This window comes from Rana temporaria, chromosome 3, assembly GCF_905171775.1.
Source record: "Rana temporaria chromosome 3, aRanTem1.1, whole genome shotgun sequence".
Lineage (NCBI taxonomy): Eukaryota > Metazoa > Chordata > Amphibia > Anura > Ranidae > Rana > Rana temporaria.
This window is the reverse complement of record NC_053491.1, coordinates 240,269,491-240,282,531: the sequence shown is the minus strand read 5'-3', so window position 1 is coordinate 240,282,531 and position 13,041 is coordinate 240,269,491. Positions and strand designations below refer to the sequence as shown.

Sequence of the window (13,041 nt, the reverse complement as noted above, 5' to 3'; positions counted from 1 at the left end):
TGCTGTCTGTGTCGATGAACGCAGACAGCAAGTAAAATGATGTGCCTGCCTTATATTCGAGTTGGCTTATCGAGTATATACAGTATTATTTATCACTTTCACCATTTCACAGTAAAAATGAACCCCTTATTGTAGTGATTATCTGCTTTTTTTTGTACTATAAAGGGCTAATTTTCGTTTTTTAACTCCATTATGACAGGTAATATAAAAAAAGCATGCTGCTGTTACTAAATGTCTCAGGCCTGGTTCACACATATGCATTTTTTGGTGCTTTTTGCAGAAACGTTCAATAAACATGGTTTCCTATGGGACATGTTCACATCTTTGCTTTTTTCAGCCGCTGCGCATTTGGAAAGGGTCAAGGACATTTTTCAAAAACGGATCAAAAGCAAACTGCATAGGTGTGAACCGAGCCTTATGTTGGCCATACACGTATCGATTTTCGGAAGAGAATATTCATACGAAAAATCTTTGTACCGGCTATGACCGCCAAGTGTATCGCACGGGAGCGCGCCCGCAAGGTAACCCCCTCGGGAGACAGCTTCCCAGGGGGGGTTAACGATTGCGGGGATGAGCCGCCGTGGGACCCCCAGAAGAGGACAATGAGGTAAGCATGACATGTTTGTTTTTTAAGAAAAATAAAAAACTGACCCATAGTATCCCTTTAAGGATCTGGAAGGATTTGCCCCCTCAATGACCAGGCCATGTTTTGCGATACGGCACTGCGTCGCTTTAATTGACAATTGCGCGGTCGTGCAACGCTGTGCCCAAACAAAATTTATGACATTTTTTTTTTTAAACATATAGAGCTTTATTTTGGTGGTATTTGATCACCTCAGCCTTTTTTTTTTTTGCGCTATATCAAAAACAAACGTAAATTAAAAAAAAATATATATTTTTTACTTTTTGCTGTTATAAATATCCCAATAAAAAAAAAAAAACTCTTCATCCGTTTAGGCCGTCATCTATTCTTCTACATATTTTTGGAAAATAAATCACAATAAGCGTATATTGATTGGTTTGCGCAAAAGTTATAGCGTCTACAAAATAGAGGATAGATTTATGGCATTTTTTTTTTTTTTTAACTAGTAGTGGCGGTAATCAGCGATTTTTACCGGGACTACAACATTGCGGTGGACAGATCGGACACTTTTGACACTTTTTTGGGACCAGTAACATTTATTCAGTGATCAGAGCTGATTACTTTATAAATGTGGTACAAGAAAAACTGCGCTAACACAACAAAAAACAAAAATAGGAAATGATGAACCAGTAGGCTGCAATTAGGTTATATAAACACGAACAATATAAAGAAAAGAAAAAACTGCGCCAACAAAAATTAATAGCTGTCAAGGCTAAATAGAAAATCAGATGTAAATATGCAGATGTAAATATGAATTTAAACCACATAAATAAAATTATGACAATTGTCACAATTTTATTTATGTGGTTTAAAGCGGTTCTCCACCCTAAAGTGGAGTCCCGCTGATCGGAACCCTCCCCCCCTCCGGTGTCACATTTGACACCTTTCAGGGGGGAGGGGGGTGCAGATACCTGTCTAAAGATGGGCATTCCGTCACATCCCGTCGCCCACCCGTTGTGTGCTGGGAACACTCGGCTCCCAGCACACAGCGGGAGCCAATCGGCGGGCGCGACTCGCGCATGCGCCGTAGGGAACCAGGCAGTGAAGCAGCAGCGCTTCACTTCCTGGTTCCCTCAGCGTGGATGGCGGGGGGAGCAGCAGAGAGACGAGCGATCGCTCCTCCTCTGCTGCGATTGGCGCTGGACTCCAGGACAGGTAAGTGTCCTAATATTAAAAGTCAGCAGCTGCAGTATTTGTAGCTGCTGGCTTTTAATATTTTTTTCCCATGGCACATCCGCTTTAAATTCATATCTACATCTGCATATTTACATCTGATTTTCTATTTAATTTTTGTTGGCGCAGTTTTTTTCTTTTCTTTACTTTATAAATGTCACTGGCAGGGAAGGGGTTAACACTAGGGGGTGATCAATTGGTTAAGTGTTCCCTAGGGAGGTGTTTCTAACTGTCGGGGCAGTGTAGTGACTGGAGGTGGAGACAGATTGCTGTTCCTAATCACTAGGAACAGCAGATCTCTCTATCCTCCCCTGACAGAACGGGGAATCTGTCTGTTTACATTGACAGATCCCCGTTCTGTCTGATGATATTTACCAGATTGAACCTCTAATAGCATATACGGTATATCTCTTCTGTCTGTTATTCTCAGAGTGGATTAGAGAGGTTGCTCCCTAACCATATAGTTGGTTATTTATATTTACCACTGCATATACCGTATTTATCGGGGTATTGCGTGCTCCGGCGTATAGCGCGCACCCCTAATGTGGACATGCATTTTTGTAAAAAAAAAAACATTTTAGTACTTACAGTTTTGGTGTCTTGCGCGGCGGCCTCGTCGGGTCCGGCGTCCGTCTGCGGCTTCGGTGGTGTCCTCCTCGTCGGGTTCGGCGTCCTTCTTCGGCCATCGTGGTGTCCTCCCCGCTCGATCCCCGCTTCCCGCGCTGAGTTTGAACCACTGCGCCGGCATATACCGAGCGCAGTATAGTCGGGCTGGCTCGGCTCCTCTCGCGTAAAGGACGTACAGGACGTGACCGCGAGAGGAGCCGAGCCTGCCCGACTATACCTGAGTGTACTGCGCTCGGTATATGCCAGCGCAGTGGTTAAAACTCGGCGCGGGTATCGGCGTATATCGCGCACCCACGATTTTGCCCTGATTTTCAGGGCAAAAAAGTGCACGGTATACGCCGATAAATACGGTGGATATGTAAGAATAAATTGCCTTTTTTTTTTCCTTTACATATTAACTAAATTATACACCACACTTTTTTTAAGGTTATTATCTGATTAATCAAAACAATAATCGGCCAACTAATCGATGCAAGTACACTAATAAAGTGCAACTCTGTAACTAATTCTCAGTAAAGTGCTGCAAATCCATAAAATAATCAGAAATCTAATCAGTTTTCAACTAATTGCAACAATCGGTCTGTAAAAGATCTCCCATATACAAAAATCTTCCACTGTTTGTTTGTTTTTTTGAAAATGGGAGATAGAAGATTTCCTTTAACAGACTGAAAGCTGCACTGATTTTTTTGTAATGGATAATTTTATGGACTTGCTGCACTTTGAGGATCATACTTTTGACTCTGTAGATAACTGTGTACACATTGGGGTTGCTTTACTAAAGGCAAGTAGACTTTTTACTTTGCAAGGAACGTTGTGCTTTTTAAGGGCATTTCACCTGGAGCTTAGTAAATGAGGTGAAGCCCTGCTGACTTCAATCATCCAATCACGTGCAAGCAAAAATGCTGTTTGTTTGGTTTTTTTCTTACCAGTGATTGAGTCGTTTTTGTGAAATTTCACCACATGCACTAAGCTCTGGGCATAAGTCCCTTGCAAGGTGCAACTTTGTTTGCAATGTAAAAAAAATCCCATTTTTCCTTTGAAAATGAACCTCATTGACTGGCTGATTGTTAGGCTAGAATGCTGTCACTTGGGGAAGAGGTCCTTAGCCCTGTGTAAGCTCTGACTCAGTGTATGCTTTGAACTTGCACAACAATTTTAGGAGAAGGGCAAGGCTATGGAATGCATGAAAGATGTGTAAGTACAGGCTTCTTTGTACATATGCTATCCAGCAAACCTGTTACTTTTCCTGGTGTGGACAAAGTACCACACTTGTGCTAAATTATAAGTTTCAAGAAAGACTCATTATTTACCCAACACCTACTACAGACTTTGGATCCTGATGGAAGTGGAGTCAGAGGGTTATGTACAGTGTGTTTTATCATCACATATGACCGCCCTCCTCACCGCTAAATGCAACCTGCAGCTGGACCTAATCTGGATTTGGATGTTGTGTAAGTATTTTGAATGTTCTTTTGCAGCCTACACGAACATTGCAGGAGAACTGTTAGACCTGCTTTCATTAATAATACTGCATTATGACTGTATTTGGCAGCATACCATCTTCCTGCTACATACAGTTGTGCTCATAAGTTTACATACCCTGGCAGAATTTATGATTTCTTGGCCATTTTTCAAGGAATGTGAATGATAACACAACACAAAAACTTTTCTTTCACTCATGGTTAGTGTTTGGCTGAAGCCATTTATTATCAATCAGCTGTGTTTTGGATCATTGTCATGTTGGAATGTCCAAGTACGTCCCACCCGCAGCTTCTTGGCTAATGAATGCAAATGTTTCTCCAGTATTTATTGATAACATACTGCATTCATCTTGCCAACTGTTTTGACCAAATTTCCTGTGCCTTTGTAGCTCACATACCCCTAAAACATCAGCGATCCACCTCCGTGTTTCACAGTAGGAATGGTGTACCTTTCATCATAGGCCTTATTGACTCCTCTCCAAATGTAGCATTTATGGTTGTGGCCAAAAAGCAAAATTTTGGTCTCATCACTCCAAGTTACCGTGTGTCAGAAGGTTTGAGGCTTGTCTCTGTGCTGTTTGGTGTATTGTAAGTGGGATACCTTTTGGCATTTGCGTAGTAATGGCTTTCTTCTGGTGACTCGGCCATGCAGCCCATCTTTCTTCAAGTGCCTCCTTATTGTGCATCTTCAAACAGCCACACCACATGTTTTCATTGAGTTATTTGTGGGTTTTTCTTTGCATCCCGAACAATTTTCCTGGCAGTTGTGGCTGAATTTTAGTTGGTCTACCTGACCGTGGTTTGGTTTCAACAGAACCCCTCATTTTCCACTTCTTGATTAACGTTAACACTGCTGATTGGCATTCTCAATTCCTTGGATACCTTTTTATATCCCTTTCCTTTTTTATACAGTTCAACTACCTTTTCCCGCAGATCCTTTGACAATTATTTTGCTTTCCCCATGACTCCAAATCCAGAAACGTCAGTGCAGCACTGGATGAAACGAGTGTCAGGAGTCCAGAAACTCATTGACCTTTTATACACACACACTTACTACAAGAAAATAGATCACAGGTGAGAATGGTTACCTTAGCCATTCAAACCCCGTTTGTGTCAACTTGTGTGCAAAATCACCAGGGTATGTAAACTTTTGATCATGGTTATTTGGGTAGTTTTTGTTGCCATTATAATTTTTAAAAATGAAACACAGTTGATTGATAATAAATGGCTTCAGCCAAACACTAACCATGAGTGAAAGAAAAGATATTGGAGGTTATTTCCGAAAGGCAAATCCACTTTGCAAAGTGCACTTGAAATTGCACTGAAAGTGCATTTGGAAATGCAGTCGCTGTAAATCTATGGGGTAGATCTAAAATGAGGGGAAGCTCTGCTGATTTTATTATCCAATCGTGTGCCAGCTAAAATGCTGTTTTCTTTCCTTGCATGTCCCCCTCAGATCTATAGCGACTGCACTTCCAGTGCAATTTCAAGTGCACTTTGCACTTGTAGTGCAAAGTGGATTTGCCTTTAGTAAATAACCCCCATTGTGTTATAATTTATATTCACTGAAAAATGGCCAAGAAACCATATATTCTGCCAGGGTATAACTTATGAGCACAACTGTATACTATATTTTAAAGCATGAATTTTAATAGCCACATTAACGTTTTTATTAGTGTTCTGACCGTAGCAAATATACCTTTTGGAATATGCATATAAATACATTTATAAATGGTAATTTTGTTATATTTTAAATTTGAGAGTTTACGTTGCTTTTTGTATGCATAATGTCTTTGGCTCAATATTGCAGCACTGTATTCTGATTCGCCAGCAGAGGGAGCTTTAACTCTGATATATAATAGCAGAATGGCACGTTGGTTCTCATAAGCTTAGGCATATGAAAACTGATTTTTTTCCAATGCTGCTGTGTGGTAGCTATACATCTTGGTTCCCCATTTGAAAAAAATACAGTATGTGGACTGGTACACTTGTCTTTAATAATAAAACAAGGAGATAGCGTTTTTTTTTTTTTTTGTGTAACTTTTTTTTAAGTTCAGATGTAAACGCAGCATATTCTTTGACATACTTAATTATCTGTATTACAATTTATCCAAATGATTAAAAGGGGAAACAAGTAAAACTTTAAATCTTCCCGGTGTTTTCTTTTCCTTACCAAAGTCATAAAGGATGATTAAAACGAAATAATAATGTCTCAGACTGTGCTGTATAATGGAAGCAAAAATGAATACAATGAATCCATTCTGAATTCAAGCTCTGGAAATCTGCTTTCACACTGTTTTGTAACACCCACTAAATGATAAGCTTACAGGTGTGGATTGCACTGCCCTTAGATATTAAAAAGATTACTGTAGGATTGTGGTGAAAAGTCCTTAAAGGACTTTTCACCACAATCTTACAGTAATCTTTTTAATATATATTGGCTATTTCTTAGTATGAATTTAATGCCGTTATTTTTTTTTTCTGGGGACAATGTGACTTTCTGCCATGATGCAGTTTTTAGGCCTATCAACCAATGGTCAGGTTTAAAAACTTTCACATAAGGAGGATAGCATGTCATTGATACTAGGTAAGTTCTGACACAGAGCTCATAGATGTTTGAGTCATGTGGTGGGCTTGTAAGAGACTTGGTCCAGTGTTCCAATTTGGATATTCCATCATTCAAATTTCCTGCTTTAGCAATGCTAAGCAGTCAAATGAAGCATGGTTGAGTGAATTAGGGCAGAATGTTGGTATTTTTCCATGAAGACCTTCAAATATGTACGTGTATGAGCATGTATGAAAGATGTGCTTGCAGGAAGGTGGAGGGGTTGTATCCAAATACACACATTGTATGACCATGTCTAGCATTGAATATTATTTGATCAGCTGTGTGTCAATTTGTGCCATTTATGACTTTATACATTTCAGATAAGGTCTGAATACCATATGCTGATATGATAATCCGATTTCAGCTTGTTCTCTACTAAAGTTGAATTGCATGTTGCCTGGTAAATTAATGAGTGCTCCCTTCAGAGTGCAACTTTAATCTTGGGATTGGGAATAAGGCTCCTGTCCATTACTGATTTGCCTAATAGATTTATGTGTTTGCTTAAAAAAACATATGACTGATCTATTGGGCTTTAACAAGTAGGAAAGTGCCTTTCATCTGTTATCCCAATATGATTTTAGCTTATGATTGGTTATCACATAACCAGTGGCTGAAATCAGTAATCAGATTATTACCGTTATGCAGACAAACAGCTAAAATAAATGTATGGCAGCTTTTTTATTTTTCTGCCAATGGATTTGTATTTGTCCACCCAGTACCCTGCCAGATGGCATAGCCAATTTGGTAACCTGCCATTTAGCTAATCATGTTAAGCCATTCAGGTTAAAAACCCTCTTTTCTACAGAATTGTGCTGGCAAATAGTACGAAATTCCCACTATATGTTATCTTTACTGTGGTAGAGCTTTAATGTACAGGTCACTCCCTAACAGTATACAAAGGACTTTTCATGACAGAATCTTCTTTGTTTGTTTTTCCTTCCAGAAAAGAAGCCCCTATATGAAGTGCAGTATGAGAGAGATGGGACACTGGGTTCCGATTACTATGATGTGGTGATTATAGCTGCTCCGTTACAAAAAACAGGCTTCCCCATCTCATTTCTGAATTTCCAGCCTACTCTTCCAGAGCATACAAGTTCTTACCATCGAGTGGTGACATCCATCGTCCATGGCTACCTCAATGCTTCCTATTTTGGCTTCACAGACCCCAAACTGTTTCCGTTTGCCAGTATCCTCTCCACAGACAGTCCAGAAGCTATATTTCACAGTCTGCAGAGCTTGTGCCCAGTCAATGTGTCTGTTGGCTTCCGGCGCAAACCTCCACAGGAAGCTGGGGTTTGGCGGGTGCTATCTTCGCTGCCTTTGGACAGGAAGGAACTAAAGACTCTGTTTAAGTCCTATTACTCTGTTCAGGTCATTGAGTGGCAGGCATTCCCAAACTATGGCACAGCCAGTTCTTCCAAATCGCTTCCTCCTATCATTCTCCATGATGGTCTGTATTATGTAAGTGGTGCAGAATGGGCAGCCAGCTCAGTGGAAATGATTGCTGTGGCTGCAAAAAATGTGGCTTTGCTTGCTTTCAACCGCTGGTTTGAGCTCACTGAGAAAATTGACCAGCAAGATTTGATGCACAAAGTGAAAACTGAACTTTAAATCAAACAGCCATAGAATGGTTTATCAACACTTTGCCATGGCATTATGCATTCAACACTGGATAAGTTCAACATCGTGACTGTGCATTTGTATGTTCTATACTGAACAGTGGAGAGATGGAACACCATATCTTATAGCAGCTGACGCAATGAAATAAAGGGCCTTATGTAGCAAACAGAAACGCACTGACTTTTTCATCACTTATTTTAGGTTTTAAAAAGACTTTGTGGTTTGGTACACTGGAAATGATTTGTATGTTCAAGGGACGTTTTCTTTTACAACAAGGGGTTGTGTTTGTGCGTTACTTTTACCTAATCAGATGTTTTCCAGATTTAGAGAACTTTGTCATTCACTTAACACCTGCAGTGCATTTTATTCATTGCTACCCTCAGCAATGTCGTGTATACGTTGTTACAAAGTCACATCCTATGCTATTGTATTGTGTCTCAGAAAAGCAGGCAGGAATCATGTTTGGATAGGAACCTCATGGAAACTAGGAAAGTTCCTGCAAAATGAAAATATTTATCCAGTGATCCCGGTATGTTTATACCAGATGGGATGGGACTAAAAAATATATGCTAATGTCACTTTAAATGCGATGAAGAAATTTGTATTTTTTTCTATTTTTTTGGGTGTTTTTTATAGCAGAAAGTAGGACATTTTTCAAAATTGTCAGTCTTTTTCTTTTTTTTTAATTTTTTTTTTTTTTTTTTTTTTGCACAAAAAATAAAAACTACAGAGGTGATCAAATCCCACCAAAAGAAAGCTCTGTTTGTAGGGAAAAAAGTGAGTTAAAATAACGCAGTGCTGTATCGCAAAAAATGGCCTGCTCATGGAGAGGGGTAAATCTTCAGGAAGACGAGTGGTTAAACTAACTTAACACAAATCTGGGTAATCAAAACTCTTTTTAATGATAAAAAAAAATTAAATACATAAGCCATGCTATGCTCAGTTCCATGCCCCATTTGTGAGCCTCCTTTTTGGTCTATCAGGCCACCAAGAATACAATAGTGGAATGGGGCCATCTTGAAATGTGCAGGAAAGTGCTGTTGCTTACAATTGCACTTGCCTATATCTGTGAATCTCCTGGTCATTTTTAAATGCTGTTAAGTTTGAATTACCAGGTTTGTGACAAGTAATCTTTAATGTGATCTAACACGATCTGTGTACATTAATTTGTTTAGAGCAGGGGTGTCCAAACTTTTTTCAAAGAGGGCCAGATTTGATGAAGTGAACATGCGTGAGGGCCGACCATTTTGCCTGACATTCTTTGAATCATTAAAATTAAATGCCAATTAACTAATACACTGCCCAACAAGAATTCTCTTTCCTTTGTGGCTGTGTGTGTTGAAGAGTCTAAAGATGAGCTTGGGCATTTTATTTGGATATACTGTATTTATTGGCCATTGCCATTGCCATGAATGCAGCCTCACAAGTACCATGAATGCAGCCTCACCAGTACCATGAACGCAGCTTCACCATTGCAATTAATGCAGCCCCACCATTGACATGAATGCAGCCTCTGAATGCCCGGCACTCCTAGATTCATTGGGGGCTACAAAAGAGATATATATCCAAATTACCAGTGGGGCCACATTAAAATGAAACGAGGGCCGCAATTGGCCCCCGGGCCTGACTTTGGACATGCCTGGTTTAGAGCTATCCCAACACAGGCCTTTTATGATAAGCTTTGACAATGGCACCCCATGTTCCGATAAAGCCACGGTAGTAGTCTCATCTTTATCATGTTACTTTGCAGTTCTTTGCCTAGGAACATTTGTGATTGTCTTGTGTTTATGTTGTATTGAACTTGCCTCACAACCACTTGTATGTACATACTAGATTGCCAGTAATTAAAGCGGAACTTCAGTAATTTTTTCAACTTTTCATTTATTAATTCTTCTGCCCTTGTTTTTAACTTTGGATAGTAAAACATTTTTTCCTGACAGTAAATACCTTATACAGTCCACGTCCTGTTTCTTGTCTGGTCATTAGCCTAGGCTTATGACATCATGCACAGCTCTCTCTCATTCTCGTGAGAGTTTGCCAGGAAGTTGGGGATGAGTCATAAGAGGGTCAATGAAAGCTGCAGAGCTGAAGGTGTGTGTGGGTAAACCCAGAAAGTGAACAGGCAGTAGCAATATAATTTCTAAATATCTTTTCCCACCACTGCTTCTGTGCAGTCATGTGGTTTCCTCAGGTTTTACTCCCAAGGAGTAGGAATACATTGGGAGGGGCTTACATTCCTCTTCTGGTTTAGTTTTAGGAGGGGAGGGTCAGGGCGATGAGCAGCTTCACACAGACCATGAAAATGACAGGAAGGGAGAGAGGGAGATACAGATGCTGCAGAGAGAGCAGGATGATAGAAAGTCAGATTACTGACCGGTACAAGCAGGATTAACCAGGTATTCTTCTATATGGAAAAGGATAGATAACATTGCAAAAAAATACTTGCACAAAATTAATGAACGATGGCACGTTACTGGATTTACTGATTACCAACAATACAGACCTGATCACATATGTGGAAAAAGGGGGCAATTTAGGAAACGGTGATCACAGGTCAATTGGCTTCAGTATAAATCACACAAATAGGAAACATAAAGGAAATACAAAAACACTGAAATTCAAAAGAGCCAACTTCCCTAAACTACGAACCTTGCTAGAAGGCATGAATTGGGATAACATTTTAGGAAGAAAGAACATAGAGGAGAGATGGGTTTTCTTTTAAGAGCATATTAAATAAGGGCATTAGCCAATGCATCCCATTGGGTAATACATTTAAAAGAGCGGTACAAAAGTCCTGGATGGCTTAACTCCGATGTAAAAATGCATATAAAAGCAAAGGAGAAGGCCTTCAAAAAATACAAGTTTGAGGGATCATCATCAGCATTCAAATGTTATAAAGAATGCAACAAGAAATGTAACGGTGCAATTAGGGCAGCTAAGATAGAACACGAAAGAAACAGAGCGGAGGAGAGCAAAAAAAATCCCATGAAATTCTTTAAGTATGTAAACAGTAAAAAAGGGAGGACAGACCTTATTGGCCCCATAAAGAATGAGGAAGGACATCTCGTTACAAAGGAAGCACCTCCATGATTAACAGGGGACAGAATTAAAATTAAACTTGGGAAACTTAACATTAATAAGTCACCGGCTTGCATCCGAGGGTACTTAGGGAACTCGGTCAAGTAATTGTCAGACCGTTGTTTCTAATTTTTACTGGTACCAGCTGATTGGAGAAAAGCAAATGTAGCACCAATATTTAAAAAAGGGCCAAAATACATCCCTGGGAATTACAGACCAGTTAGCCTAACATCAATAGTATGGAGGGCATGATAAGGGACTATATACAAGATTTTAGTAATGAGAACGGTATCATTAGCAGTAATCAGCATTGATTCATGAAGAATCGTTCTTGCCAAACCAATCTGTTACCTTCTATAAGGAGGTGAGTTGCCATCTAGATAAAGGAAGGCCCGTAGACATGGTGTATCTGGATTTTGCAAAAGCATTTGACACAGTTCCCCATAAACGTTTCCTGTACAAAATAAGGTCCAATGGCATAGACCATAGGGTGGGTACACGGATTGAAAACTGGCTACAAGGGCGAGTTCAGAGGGTGGTGATAAATAGGGAGTACTCGGAATTGTCAGGGGTGGGTAGTGGGGTCCCCCAGGGTTCTGTGCTGGGACCAATCCTATTAAATTTGCTCATAAATGACCTGGAGGATGGGGTAAACAGTTAAATCTCTATATTTGCGGACGATACTAAGCTAAGCAGGGCAATACCTTCTCCCCAGGATGTGGAAAACTTGCAAAAAGATCTGAACATATGGGTGGGCAACTACATGGCAAATGAGGTTTAATGTAGAAATATTTTAAATAATGCATTTGGGTGGCAAAAATATGAATGCAATCTATACACTGAAGGGAGAACCTCTGGGGGAATCTAGGATGCAAAAGGACCTGGGGGTCTTAGTAGATGACAGGCTCAGCAATGGCATGCAAGCTGCTGCTAAGAAAGCAAACAGAATATTGGCATACATTAAAAAGGGGTACAACTCCAGAGATAAAACGATAATTCTCCCGCTCTACAAGACTCTGGTCCGGCCACACCTAGAGTATGCTGTCCAGTTCTGGGCACCAGTCCTCAGGAAGGATGTACTGGAAATGGAGCGAGTACAAAGAAGGGCAACAAAGCTAATAAAGGGTCTGAAGGATATTAGTTATGAGGAAAGGTTGCGAGCAATGAACTTATTCTCAATAGACGCTTGAGAGGGGATATGATTTAAATTTACAAATATCTTACTGGTGACTGCAGAATAGGGATAAAACTTTTTGCGGAAGGGAGTTTAACAAGACACATGGCCACTCATTAAAATGAGAAGAAAATAGGTTTAAACTTAAACTACATAGAGGGTTCTTTACTGTAAGAGCGGCAAGGATGTGGAATTTCCTTCCACAGGCGGTGGTCTCATCGGGGAGCATCGATAGTTTAAAAAAACTATTAGATAAGCACCTGATCAACCACAACATACAGGGATATACAATGTAATACTGACATATAATCATACACATAGGTTGGACGTGTGTCTTTTTTCAACCTCACCTACTATGTAACTATGAAGGAAGGATCAGTCAATCGAAGGATGTAAGGAAGGATCGAAAGAAGGAAGGATCGAAAGAAGGATCAATGGTTGGATCAATCAATTGAAGGGAGGGAGGATCACACATAGAATCGATTGGTTGATTGATGGAAGGATCGGTTGATTGAAAGGATCAAATGAAGAAAGTATCGAGCAATGGAAGGAAGGAATGGTCAGATGATCGAAAGAAGAAAGAATCAAAGAACAAATGAATCTATGAAAAATCTGTCGATCAATATATGGAAGAGTC

General features: G+C 40.0%; 1 protein-coding gene across 1 annotated transcript in view; it reads left to right on the top strand.

The window, feature by feature from the left end:
- Positions 1-8,427, top strand: part of PCYOX1L (prenylcysteine oxidase 1 like) — a 34,588-nt gene extending 26,161 nt beyond the window's left edge. Inside the window, exon 6 of the mRNA XM_040344524.1 lies at positions 7,476-8,427. Within this exon, the coding sequence (XP_040200458.1) occupies positions 7,476-8,143 (668 nt within the window). The 3' untranslated portion in view covers positions 8,144-8,427. The remainder of the gene's footprint in view (positions 1-7,475) is intronic.
- The last annotated feature ends 4,614 nt before the right edge of the window (positions 8,428-13,041 follow it).